The sequence below is a fragment of the Xyrauchen texanus genome, chromosome 10 (genome assembly GCF_025860055.1).
Source record: "Xyrauchen texanus isolate HMW12.3.18 chromosome 10, RBS_HiC_50CHRs, whole genome shotgun sequence".
Taxonomy (NCBI): domain Eukaryota; kingdom Metazoa; phylum Chordata; class Actinopteri; order Cypriniformes; family Catostomidae; genus Xyrauchen; species Xyrauchen texanus.
Window position 1 is genome coordinate 3,038,447 of NC_068285.1, and position 12,683 is coordinate 3,051,129.

General features: G+C 39.5%; 3 protein-coding genes across 4 annotated transcripts in view; all 3 read left to right on the forward strand.

The window, feature by feature from the left end:
* Positions 1-12,683, forward strand: part of LOC127650290 (NACHT, LRR and PYD domains-containing protein 3-like) — a 201,274-nt gene that overhangs the window by 79,794 nt on the left and 108,797 nt on the right. The gene's annotated exons all lie outside the window — the stretch shown is intronic.
* LOC127650291 (NACHT, LRR and PYD domains-containing protein 3-like) overlaps positions 1-12,683 on the forward strand; it is a 349,622-nt gene that overhangs the window by 16,066 nt on the left and 320,873 nt on the right. The window lies entirely within an intron of this gene.
* The window catches only part of LOC127650289 (NACHT, LRR and PYD domains-containing protein 12-like), a 459,642-nt gene that overhangs the window by 15,096 nt on the left and 431,863 nt on the right, over positions 1-12,683 (forward strand). Inside the window, exon 9 of the mRNA XM_052135611.1 lies at positions 3,524-3,695. Coding sequence (XP_051991571.1) covers positions 3,524-3,695 — 172 coding nt within the window. The remainder of the gene's footprint in view (positions 1-3,523; positions 3,696-12,683) is intronic.

Sequence of the window (12,683 nt, forward strand, 5' to 3'; positions counted from 1 at the left end):
TTTGCAACTTCATGCAGTCTGAGAAAGCCGGCTGCTTGCGTCTTTAGCTACATGTACCTGAACATCTAAATGTAGAACATGGACAAAATATCGAAACATAGCAAAAAGTTTATCATAGATATCGTGGATTTTTTTAACACGATAAATATCGAGATCGTTTTATCGCCCAGCCCTACCTTCAAGTTACATCTTTGTGCATGCAGATGATGCAAAATGACCATCTTTTAAGTAAATGCATTTAACCGAAAGCAGTCATTCTCGAACAGAACAAGTTTGATTATCCTTCATTAAAGAGACTTCAGCACAGCAAAGTGTTAAAGCATCAAAAGCCTTTCCCCACAAATTACAACAAATCATATCTATCATACTGTGAACTGCTAAATACAACTTTTTTATCGAGCTATACAAAGAAAGGATAACAATACTATCCTACAAATAATTATGAGTTTCAATAACGCCCGTATGTCATTGTAATGTGTGGTCATCACTCACTTTTAATCATAATTCATCCGGCTCCTTTTCTTGTTGAACGATATTGACGATATGAACGAACAACATGCAGATCCTCTTATTCATCTGATCATTGTTCATGATGACTGATTCATTCATGTCGGTCGCGGCTCACAAACAAATTTAACAGTCCTTTACACTCAAGTTTGCTCACGACATGAACAAAATGACTGACTAGTTCAGTTGAAGGGGTGTATTTACTCAGTGGGTCCAACCATGATATGCTTCGTCACAGCCGCTCTCGAATACTATTGGCTCACACTAAAGTCAGTCTTTAAAAGAAACACAAAGGAAGACAAATGGAATTTGCATGTCTACAAAAGTATGAAGACACTTTAAATAGTTCAAACACCATAACAGCACCACAAATGGCAAATCTTACGACTAAAGTATACTTAGATTTTGAAGCAAACATACATGACGCGTAACACAAATCTCGTCATCGGCAGAGTGCACGATCACTGTACACACGCAGTCTGGTTATTCTAACTGCACATCTTTGAACGTGCAGACTGCACATGCACATGGAAATATTTACATGAATAACTTGGTCCATGTGGTTGGATCCTTTGCTGTCACCAATAAATGATAGAAGAAGATGTAATTGCTTGTAAATAACAGGAGATGAAGGTAAAAACAGCAACAGTGGATTTACACGTCAAGAGTGTGTGAGGAGGTCAAGAGATGCCTGTATTTGTATAACTCGAGTCTGATGGACAGGGACGTGCACAGACATTTTGGGGGCAGGGGCTCAAGTGGAAAAAAAGGGCACTTCTCATAATTATTTATTTAAACAAAACGTTAAATATATTAACACAACTCCGACTTCCTTACAATTTATTTTAATTCCCTCACATAATTCTTTCATACTTTATCACGAGCAACAGCAAAGGAAACTATGCCACAATGTGCATGTTTTCTATGCTACTAGTTTCAAGTATATATTTATAATACATCACTGCACCAGGGAGAGGACATCGTTTCACTAATAATCTGTTTATTTTGCACAAGGCAATAAATCGTTTTAATTCTTTTGGTGTTATTGGAATACATAACACTTCAAAATCAACACAAATCTTCACACTAAACTGAAAAAGGCTGTTGCAGCTATTTCATTAATTTTACAGGAAAAAAAAACACTGCAAAAATAATGATAAAACACTGCAAAAAATTATTTAAGTAAATATTTTCATATTGGGACTGAATCTTCCTGCACTTTTTTGGTTTATTTTTCCAAAAAAGGAGTACAGGCTCACATTCGGCTGTACACAGGGTCCTTCGCAGTCTGGCTGCATCACTGAGGAGCCGTGCGGCCGCAATATAGCAATAAAGCAATTTAAAAGGTTTTGCTCGAAAAGCTTAACCTCAACTATCTCGTAGCCTCTTTCCTCGTCAGGTCAGAAACTCAGGATGTGGTGTGTCTGCTAATGTCTCCTTCACCATCGAGTTGGAAATGCAGGACAAGGTTGTGTCTACCAGGGGACATATTTTTCCCTTTCTGATGAGGAGATTGAAATCTGGTGCCTTTCTGATCCTGGAGTGTGATTGGCCACTGGTGTCTGAAGTAGCCACAGTGTTGCCCACCCTAGTGTGGAACTCATTTGCATAGCATAAATTATAGTGTTAAAACAGTGTCTTTAATTTTACCCATGCATTATTTCTTTACCAAACCTCTTTAAATTATTAAAGGCATCGTATGGAATGGATAGAGACCAAAAACAATAAGAAATGGTTAAGACATTGTCCATGTATTCGTTTAACTGTTAATTGGTCAACAATCATTAACATAAACTGTGCTTTGCATGAACTGGAGTGGATGTGTTGTGGTTTATATTCATTTAAGGCCTCTAAACTTAAGGTATGAATAGATCTCTGTGTCCCTCCCCTGCTGCTGCATCCGGGAGGTCCTGAAAGAATTTATGGCAGTTCTTGCTTAAACCTTAGGAATGAGTTTGCTGGGTGCAGAAGGTCCCCCTTCCTGCCCTAAGAGGTGTCTGGTTGTTGTCTGAACATCTATCTGATATTGCTGAACATTTGTTTATGTTCATTCACCAAAGATCCAATCACATTGTGGCACATCTTCTTCCACGCCGGCAGTTAGAGAGGGGCACTGCCAGAAACTGGTTCCTGGAGTGCCATCTTAACTGATGTTCACCACAATGGTCTTCAATCATTTTTAAATAGTTTTGTGTATACTTATAAACTTGTCTTAATGCATTTCACTCCTGTCTCTCAATGTTGCAAACAATTTTTATAAACAGTATATTTAAAAAGTGGCTGGTAAAATTGGGCATTCACCCTCCACTGTGGCTGGTGGGCAAAAAATATAATTTCATATCCTGAATTTCCCCACTTGATCTGTGCAGGTTGAAAGCACTGAATTCTGACACAATGTACAGCATTAAAACGGATGAATTACTTCACTTAAACACATCATATTTACATATGAAATTAATCACTATATCCACAACATGTATGTAATATTATTACTTACATCTGCACAGACAATGAACCAAAGTTACGCACCTGGTCATAATACGTGTAACACGTGTTGTGAATGCGCTTTTTCTGTAAAAAACACACTATACACTCAATGCAATATCATAAACTGGCTAAATACAAAAAAATTATATCAGTTTCTAAAGTATGAAGAATTCAGAAAACAGCGGATTAACTTCTAAAGAGTCGCTTATACTCGAGTATATTATTTCAGGAGCTCAGGTTTTTACAACAAGGACAGTTGTTCAGTATTGTGTATGTAGTCTGACTTTTATATGTTTGATACATGTTTAAGAATATTTGTTTAAAGTTGGGTCTATTACAGTTCATCACGTTTTTTGGCATTTTGCACGTTATCGTCAACTAAAATATAATTTCTTTTCAGTGACAAAAATGTTATGTAATTTTAGATTTGAGTAACACTTAAAATGACATGATGAAATATATACTTATTTTAAAGGACATATTTGACAAAAGACTGAAATTATAACAAAAAATTATTTCAATCTTACAGTCACTCGCAACATGTTGAAGTCCAAAACACATTCAAATCCAATATGCTGAAGAAGTTTCAGTGTTTGCATGAGGGAACAGCAAAGCAGGGAAACCCAACACTCCTGAATGAGATCTACACAGAGCTGTACATCACAGAGAGTGAAAGAGGAGAGATCAATAATGAACATGAGGTGAGACAGATTGAGACACAATCCAGAAGAGCAGCAACAGAGGACACACCAATCAAATGCAATGATATCTTCAAACCTTTACCTGGACAAGACAAACCCATCAGAACTGTACTGACAAAGGGAGTCGCTGGCATTGGAAAAACTGTCTCTGTGCAGAAGTTCATTGTGGACTGGGCTGAAGGGAAAGCCAATCAGGACATCCACGTCATATTTCCACTTCCTTTCAGAGAACTCAATTTGATGAAGGACAAAAAACTCAGTCTTTCAGATCTTCTTCAGGTTTTCTTCAGTGAAACAAAAGAAATGGAAATATCCAGAGAGGAATATAAAGTTTTCTTCATCTTTGATGGTCTGGATGAGTGTCGTCTGTCTCTGGATTTTCAGAGCAATGTGAGATTGTGTGATGTCACTAAATCAGCCTCAGTGGATGTGCTGCTGACAAACCTCATCAAGGGGAATCTGCTTCCCTCTTCTCTCATCTGGATCACCTCCAGACCAGCAGCAGCTGATCTCATCCCCTCTCAGTGTGTTGATCGGGTGACAGAGGTACGAGGATTCAATGACCCACAGAAGGAGGAATACTTAAGGAAGAGAATCAGAGATCAGAGTCTGGCCAACAGAATCATGAAACACCTGAAGTCATCAAGGAGCCTCTTCATCATGTGTCACATCCCAGTGTTCTGCTGGATTTCAGCCACTGTTCTAGAGACAATGTTGAGTGAAGCAGAGAGAGGAGATATCCCCAAGACTCTCACTCAAATGTACACACACTTCCTGATCATTCAGACAAACATCAAACATGAGAAGGACTATGAGAAGAAAAGTAAAAACAGAGACATGATCCTCAAACTGGGGAAACTGGCTTTTAAACAGCTTGTGAAAGGCAATCTGATCTTCTATGAGGAAGACCTGAGAAAGTGTGACATTGATTTGACAGAAGCATCAGTGTACTCTGGATTGTGCACTCAGATCTTCAGAGAGGAGTTTGGGTTGTATCACGGGAAAGTGTTCTGCTTTGTTCATCTGAGCATTCAGGAACATCTAGCAGCTCTATATGTGCACCTCTCCTTTACAAACAACAACATGAATGCGTTTGAACAAATCACCAAACAAAAACTGTTCTCTAAAGTTTTAAAGTTGATGAAACAGAATTCATCAGAAAAGGTTTCTATGTTTAACCTGCATCAGACAGCTGTGAATGAGACTTTAAAGAGTAAGAATGGACATCTGGATCTCTTCCTTCGTTTCTTTCTGGGTCTCTCATTGGAGTCTAATCACACTCTCTTACAAGAACTGCCGACACAGACAGGAAGCTGCTCCTACAACAAAGAGGAAACAGTGAAATACATCAAGCAGAAGATCAGCGAGAATCACTCTTCAGAGAAATCCATCAATCTGTTTCACTGTCTGAATGAACTGGGTGATGATTCACTTGTGAAGGAGATCCAACATTATCTGAAATCTGGAAAAATAAAAGAAACAAAACTCTCCTCTTCACAGTGGTCAGCTGTAGTGTTTGTGTTGATGACCTCAGAGCAGGAGATGGATGTGTTTGATCTGAAACAGTTTATTGGAGCACAAAATAAAGCAGATGAAGTTCTTCAGTATCTGCTGCCTGTGATGAAAGAATCCAGATCAGTTCAGTAAGTAACACTCACAATAATCACAACATTGTTCAAACGTCATCACATTTAGGCTACAAAGGGGACATCACACTAAAGTCATTTATCAGGACAGGTAGCTGAACATTCCAATGCTTACTACACACACTTACTAAAGAGATTTTTGTGAGGTTATTTTGAGATCATAGAGGTCTGATTGTGGTGTAATGACTTGATGGGGAATTGAATGTCTTGAGGTACAGGACTGACAACACTGTCTTCAGATCAGAACAGTGTTTTCAATTCGATTCTAAAAGGATCCAGAAACCACTGAAGACAAATTAGCAGAGGTGAAACATGAGAGAATTACTGAAAGGTTTAAAGGTTTAAGGTCATGTCATGAGGGAATTTTATTTAACTTTGCTCCTCTGTAATGACTGTATTTTCCCTAAAAGTGTGTGTCACCTGGTCACTATCAGGTGAGGAAACAACATGGACAAACAGATAGACAACTGCTGAAGTGAGAGGGAATTATAGCTGTTCAGAAAAAGTGACGCAATTTATTTTTAATGAGTGGACATGATCCTTAAAAACTGCAGCAAACTGCTTTCAACAATACTTCATAACAGGCTTCTATAACGACATCCTCTATGTAGAGCTGGTCATGGGCAATTTATTTTTCTGATGTTTTTAAGTTGACAGAACATGTTAAAACACAACAGTTAATGCAAACATTTAATTCATGAAATTCTGTCTTGCTGCTTAAAGCAAATTGATTTAGTCATTATGATGTTCACTACTTCAGATATTTGGGCAACAATCATAAACAGATAAATGAACAATAGCTGAAATCTTTAGAGATCAGAGTAAGTGTTCAGTATATTTGTGTGTTTTCTCCATTTTAACACTGTAAAGTCGACCTTTTCATGGCACACGACAAACGACCTCCACATTCATTTCCTCTGGAGAGTCACACAGGGGGTGCGTGGAGTGATGACCCATCTGCGGATGTGGAATTTTGGGATCCGATTTGAGAATTTTTGTAAAAAGGCATGGATATTGGTAAAATAATAAATTATTAATTTAATATTTATATTATATTAATTTTAATATTGTCTCTATATGTTCCCTCAAAATATGGGCCTCATTTGTCCTGTATGCATAGCTATTTATTGTTTGTATCACTGTTTAGTGCAAGAGATGCGCCTCAATGGGGAATACGATATATATGATTGTTTATTTTGCTAATATATAACAAAAATATTTTGTAATTACAGTAAATGTGTGATTTTCTGTACATGCAAAACATACATATTAAAAATCACATCTATGAATTTCTGCTTCGTATTTGCTGAATTATGATAGTTGTAGCTGTTAATTATCATAACAATAACAATAAAACAGTATCAAAATATATAATTCTGTTAATTATGTCTACAGAAGTGAATATTAATCATGTATTTAATTGAATTCATCCATCTGCTCAACAAAATTACTCACAGTAATGTAATTCTAAACTTAGGTAATCCGTTGGTTCTCCCTTTGACTAAAAGCCATTGTGAGCAAACTGACAATTCATCATTATCACCACTAGGGGGATACGACAGTCAGACGGCTTAAGATTTGGGCTGTTTTGACCATCAGTGAACAAAGGTTACAACAGTAACCTAGACGTTCCCCGTCTGTCACTCACTTTGACGTTGTTTCGAAGAAGCGACACTAGGGGTCCAATTTCAATCACGCCATGCGCTGAAATGTGTACGTGCATTTCTGACACAGGTGTGGGCAGGTAGCTTGCATGCCAAAACGACAGGCTGTGCCAGACTGCACATACCCTTCCCCAATGCCCCACAAAATCGCCAAACCTTCTGGTTCTTTACGTCCCGATAGGGGTATCAAGGCGATGTGCCAAGCATGGGAGCAAGCCGCGCCTTTTTCTCTCTCTATGTTTCTCGCATAGAGCTAAAGCAGCTGGGGCCATCTTAACGCTATAATACGCATAAGGGAAGGAGTTCTTTCCCAGTTGCCCTGTTCTTTCAGGGGGGGAAAGACCCTGCGGAGACCACACCTGCCCAGACTGGGGGAGGTAAAGGATGGTGAAATACATCATATGGACTTTTAGGTCACATGTGGAGAATGGTGCGGTGGTAGATCCTACCTTACCGAGAGGGAGGAGAAGCTACAAACACGGCGACTGTGGATCCGTGAGGACTGCCCAAGGGAGACGTGGGTCCGCTCGCAAGGGGACTGTACTGCGGAAAATACACACAGGGGGATAAGTCCACGTAGGTGTCCTGACATGTGGAGCACCTATGCCAGTGCAGGGTAGATTGATTACCCGCATTGGTCTTGGTCGGCAAATTCCTCCGTTGAATTCGTGGACCAGAGGTCTAGGGAGGAGTCATCCAGGGAGCCGAGTAAGTGGGATCTCCTGGGGTAAGAGCGCACGGTATTACCTCGGCGGAGAGAAAAGGTGCTAGGTGCAAGCGGTCCACCTGGTCAGTTGTCACCGCATTACCGAGTTCTACCGGCTCTGACCTGAGAAAACACGGGACGAAACCGACACAACCCTGAGATTGTAAAATCTTGTAAATGTATTGGTTGTTGCCCAACCTGCTGCTCTGCATATGTCTGCTACGGAGGCACCTTTGGCCAGTGCCCACGAGGATGCCACACTTCTGGTCAAGTGTGGTGGAACCCGCAAGGGGGTGGGAATAGCCTGGTGTGATAGGCCAATGCTATGGCGTAAAACACCCAGTGGGAAAGCCTCTGTTTGGAGACAGAGTTCCCTTTCCACTGTCCACCAAAGCAGACAAAGAGCTGCTCAGAACATCTAAAGCTCTGTGTGCAGTCCAAATAGATACGCAAAGCACATACCAGACACAGCAATGAAAGGGCTGGGCCTGCTTCCTCCCGTGGCAGTGCTTGCAGGTTCACTACCTGGTCTCTGAAGGGAATCGTAGGAACCTGGGGCATGTAGCCCAGTCGCTGTCTTAGGATCAAATGAGTGTCTGCCGGACCGAACTCCAGGCACGTGTCGCTGATAGAGAATGCTTGCAGGTCCCCTACCCTCTTGATGGAGGTGAGCGCGATCATTAAGGCTGTCTTTAAAGAGAGGGGCTTGAGTCCGACTGATTCTAGCTGCTCAAAGGGAGGTCTCTGAAGGCCCGAGAGGACCACAGAGAGATCCCAGGAGGGGAACAGGCTTGGCCGGGAGGGATTCAATCTCCGGGCGCCTCTTAGGAACCTGAAAACTAAGTCGTGCTTACCCAAAGACTTGCTGTCTACTGCGTCGTGGTGGGCCGCGATAGCGGCTACATACACCTTCAAGGTGGAGGGGGACAGCCTCCCCTCTAACCTCTACTGCAGAAATGAGAGCAGTGACACGACTGTGCACATCTGTGGGTCTTCAGTGTGGGAAAATCACCAATTTGCGAACAAGCGCCACTTCAGGGCGTAAAGTTGCCTGGTAGAAGGGGTTCTGGCTTGGTTGATCATGTCTATGACAGTAGGTGGTAGGCCAGCTAGATTCTTCCTCATCCCGTCCAAGGGCCAGACTTGGAGGTTCCAGAGGTCTAGGTGCGGATGCCAGAGCGTGCCCCGTCCCTGAGAAAGAAGGTACTTCCTCAGGGGAATTTGCCAGGGAGGGGCTGTCGCAAGGAGCACAACCAGTCACTCTGAAGAAAATTTCTGAATGAAACAGATGCATTTCCCGCCTTAAATACCCGTATGTCCGGGGGCAGGACAAGCAAATTCTTACATTTATTAAATTCGTAAAAAAAAATTAAAGAACAAAATACAAACCAAAAACTCTCACATTAAAATGAACAGAACCAACATGAAATTAAGAAAATAAACTAACAAAACACAAACCAGGGACACAGACTAGGAATGACTGACTAACCAAATTCTTAAAACGATCTGACAGACACAAGAGGGTAGAAGGCACAGCATGTAGAGGGAGAGCACATGAGGAACAGGTGATGACAATCAACACAATGAGGACCAGATGAGGATGTGTGGCAAGGGGGAATGAGGAGAGGGAGTAAGGAGAGCACATGGCTGACACAACTAAGACATGTGCTCAAAACAAATGCACACATGGACCAAAACATACAGAACTCCAGAACAAAACAAGTAGGGCAGTCCAGACCAGGTCTTGACAGTAGAAGTACTTAAATTTTTTTTACAAACGCCTATGAGCAATCAACATTTTTTGGGGCCATATATTTTTTCGTTTTACACAACAGCTGTACTGATAAGCCTTTACTAACAGTTAAAGATTAACACACTGTTATCTTGTAATTTCTCTCTCAGTCTGATGGGCTGTAATCTGACAGAGAAAAGTTGTTCAGCACTGGCCTCTATTATCAGCTCAAACTCTTCAAATCTGAGAGAGCTGGACCTTAGTAAGAATGACCTGCTGGATTCAGGAGTGAAGCTGCTCTCTGATGCACTGAAGAGTCCTCACTGTACACTGGAAATACTGAGGTTTGTGTTTGCAGATTCATTAGTGCATTGGAATATACGTTATGAATATATTGTGGTTCTTAGCTGTGGTTACTTTGTACCAGTGGTCGACCGATATGGGGTTTTTAATGGCCAATGTAATACCAATATCCAGAGAGCAGGGCGACCGATAGACCGATACAAGGCCGCCATTTCACACAATTTATTATATTAACAAAAATAAAATTGCTAAAAATAATAATAATAAACTCTATATATAATAATAAATTTAGCACAATATTTATTGAATTTCACACAAAACAAAAAGATAATATTGAATTTTAAATGGTAGATAGCAGTTTCTTCAGATTTCTGTTTAGTCATCACATTTTAGTAATTTTAGTAATTTATTGATGAAAGTGAACAAATTGTTATATATTAGGAAGAAGGAAATAACAGTACATATAGTAGTCCAGCAACCATGAATGGCATGTCCACATTAGCAATCGCATTTACTCAAGAAATACAGAATCAAACCAATTGTACAAACAGTGTATAGTGAATAAGAAATTTACTTAAAGCACACATGAAGCGCTTTTATCTTGGGCTGCAACCGAAAATGTAGGCAGCTGACTTGCTACCTAATCAGTTATTGGCTTAACTGAAAGCTTTTTTAATTAATTGAACATTTAAGGAAACTGATATCCGAACAGTTTGAAAAGCACCTTATTTTCATCGTACCCTTGTATACACACCCCAGAGGTAGCATTTTCCTGGTTTCAGATGCAGCCTTGAAGTTGCACTCACATGCTCATGCGGATCCATCTCCTGACAGTTTAAACAGCGTGTATCGCCTACTTCATGATTTGTGAATAAGAGGATCTTTTTATCCTGATGTTTTTGATTCTGGATGATGGAATACTCGCTTCAGAGGAAGATATTAGATGAGCTTTTGACAGGAAGAAAACACCGGTTTCTCTTGAGGTTCGTGAATGACATCTGTTTAAATGAGATATGTGCATATTTGCAGACGGTATATAATAGAAGTTTTAGTGATATTTGCCTTTTATCATAAGAAAAGTTACAGGGAACTGTTGAGGACTGTTAGAATATGCGCATCATATGAAGAAATATGAGCGTTCAACAGGATGCTGGATCTGCTCAAGTTGTGTAAAGTTGGTTTATTGGATATGCGCATATTTGCAGACAGTAAATTATAATTGTTTGATTGATATTTGCCTTTTTGTCACTAGACAAGACAGCTACAAGTTACAGGGAACTGTTGAGGAGAGAGAGGGAGAATGAAACAGGCAGGAACTTTAACATGAACTCAAACGTGTCTGACACGGCTCTGATATGCGGGCCGTTTAAATTACACTATGTTGCCCACCAAAATATTATTGTAGTTACACGATGGCATGTAACAACAAAACAAACTGCAAACAGGAAGATTTTCAATGCCAAACAGGGAAATTTATCGGCCAACGCCAATCATTCAAAATGTCAGAATATCATACGATTTATCGGCCTTGGCGATTATATCAGTCGACCGCTACTGTGTACATGTGGATGGGCTCCCTCTGCTGAATCTGGTTCCTTCCAAGTGAATCAAGTTTTTCTGACATCACAGTTCAAAATTCACAATATCACAACATACATTTTTGACCAGGTCTTTATGACAATCTTCTTAAAATATTCAGATGAGGAAGAAACGTGCTGCAGATATACAGTAGAATTTGCTTTTATACCACATACAAACAAAAACAATACACTGAAACAACATGAAATATGATATAATAATAATAGTAGAGTCAGTGAGACTGCAGGTAGGTGATATATTGTATAATATATCTCAATTATGTTCTGCCTATTTTATGTATTTATCAATATTTGTGTATTTGCTCTGAAACATCATAAGAGTATTTTTTTAATCAGAGGGAACATCATTTTAACCAAACAGCGTCTGTAGCCAAGTAGATTCAAAATGTTTAAAGCTAGACATAAAAATTGTGTTACAAGTAATGAAAGCATGTTTTCCACACAGTGTTTCATTAAACAAAGAAGGATGAATGATGTTTATTCATATTACAAAACATTTCTGTGAATGAACGCAATGAACAAAAACAACATCTTCACACACTTGTGTTTTGGAACACAGTCAGGTTGAATATTATTGTAATATATGAGTGAATTATTATTAGACTTAGTGGATAAGAATTGTTGTATATAGAAGTGAGATATTTCTGACATATCTATTTCACCTGGAGCCTTTATTTTGGTGGGAAGACATTTGAGTTGATGGACTACCAGAGGACAGTTTCAGATAGAGTCTCACAATTCACCTCTAGATTGTGAAGAGCACTTTACAAACACCTCAACGTCTGTCTCACATGAGGTTATCACTCAGAATCTGACAGTCTGATATCAACTCAAATGTCCCTCAGTTCCTCGATACAAACTCCATCTTAGGAACAGCGAAAAGACAAAATATAATAAAAATACAAACCCAAAAGAAGAACACAAAACACAGCAATATCATAAACTAATGCACAGTGAGGAACAAACGACTGAATAAAAAGGTGTTTGAAGAAATTGTGTTTCACTGTGGCTGGATTTCTGCAGGTGTCAAATGAAAAGTGATGCAATGAGAGTATTGCATTTATACATTGTTCCTCTATAGACCTTATTCACAGCAGTGCCATCTTTAAATTTTTATGTGAATTACAGTGAGGCTGCAAATACACGATTGTGAGTTGTGACAATCAGACGTTGTGTTGAGTGACAGAGACTGTTTGAGCAATCATGAGTGCTTTTAGTTTTACTCTCTTTAACATGAGCGCTCTCTGTGTCTATCAAAAACATCAATATCTCATCATCAGTCACTCATACCAATTTAAATCAGATTAATGTTGGTCACAATACCACTAATAATAAATAT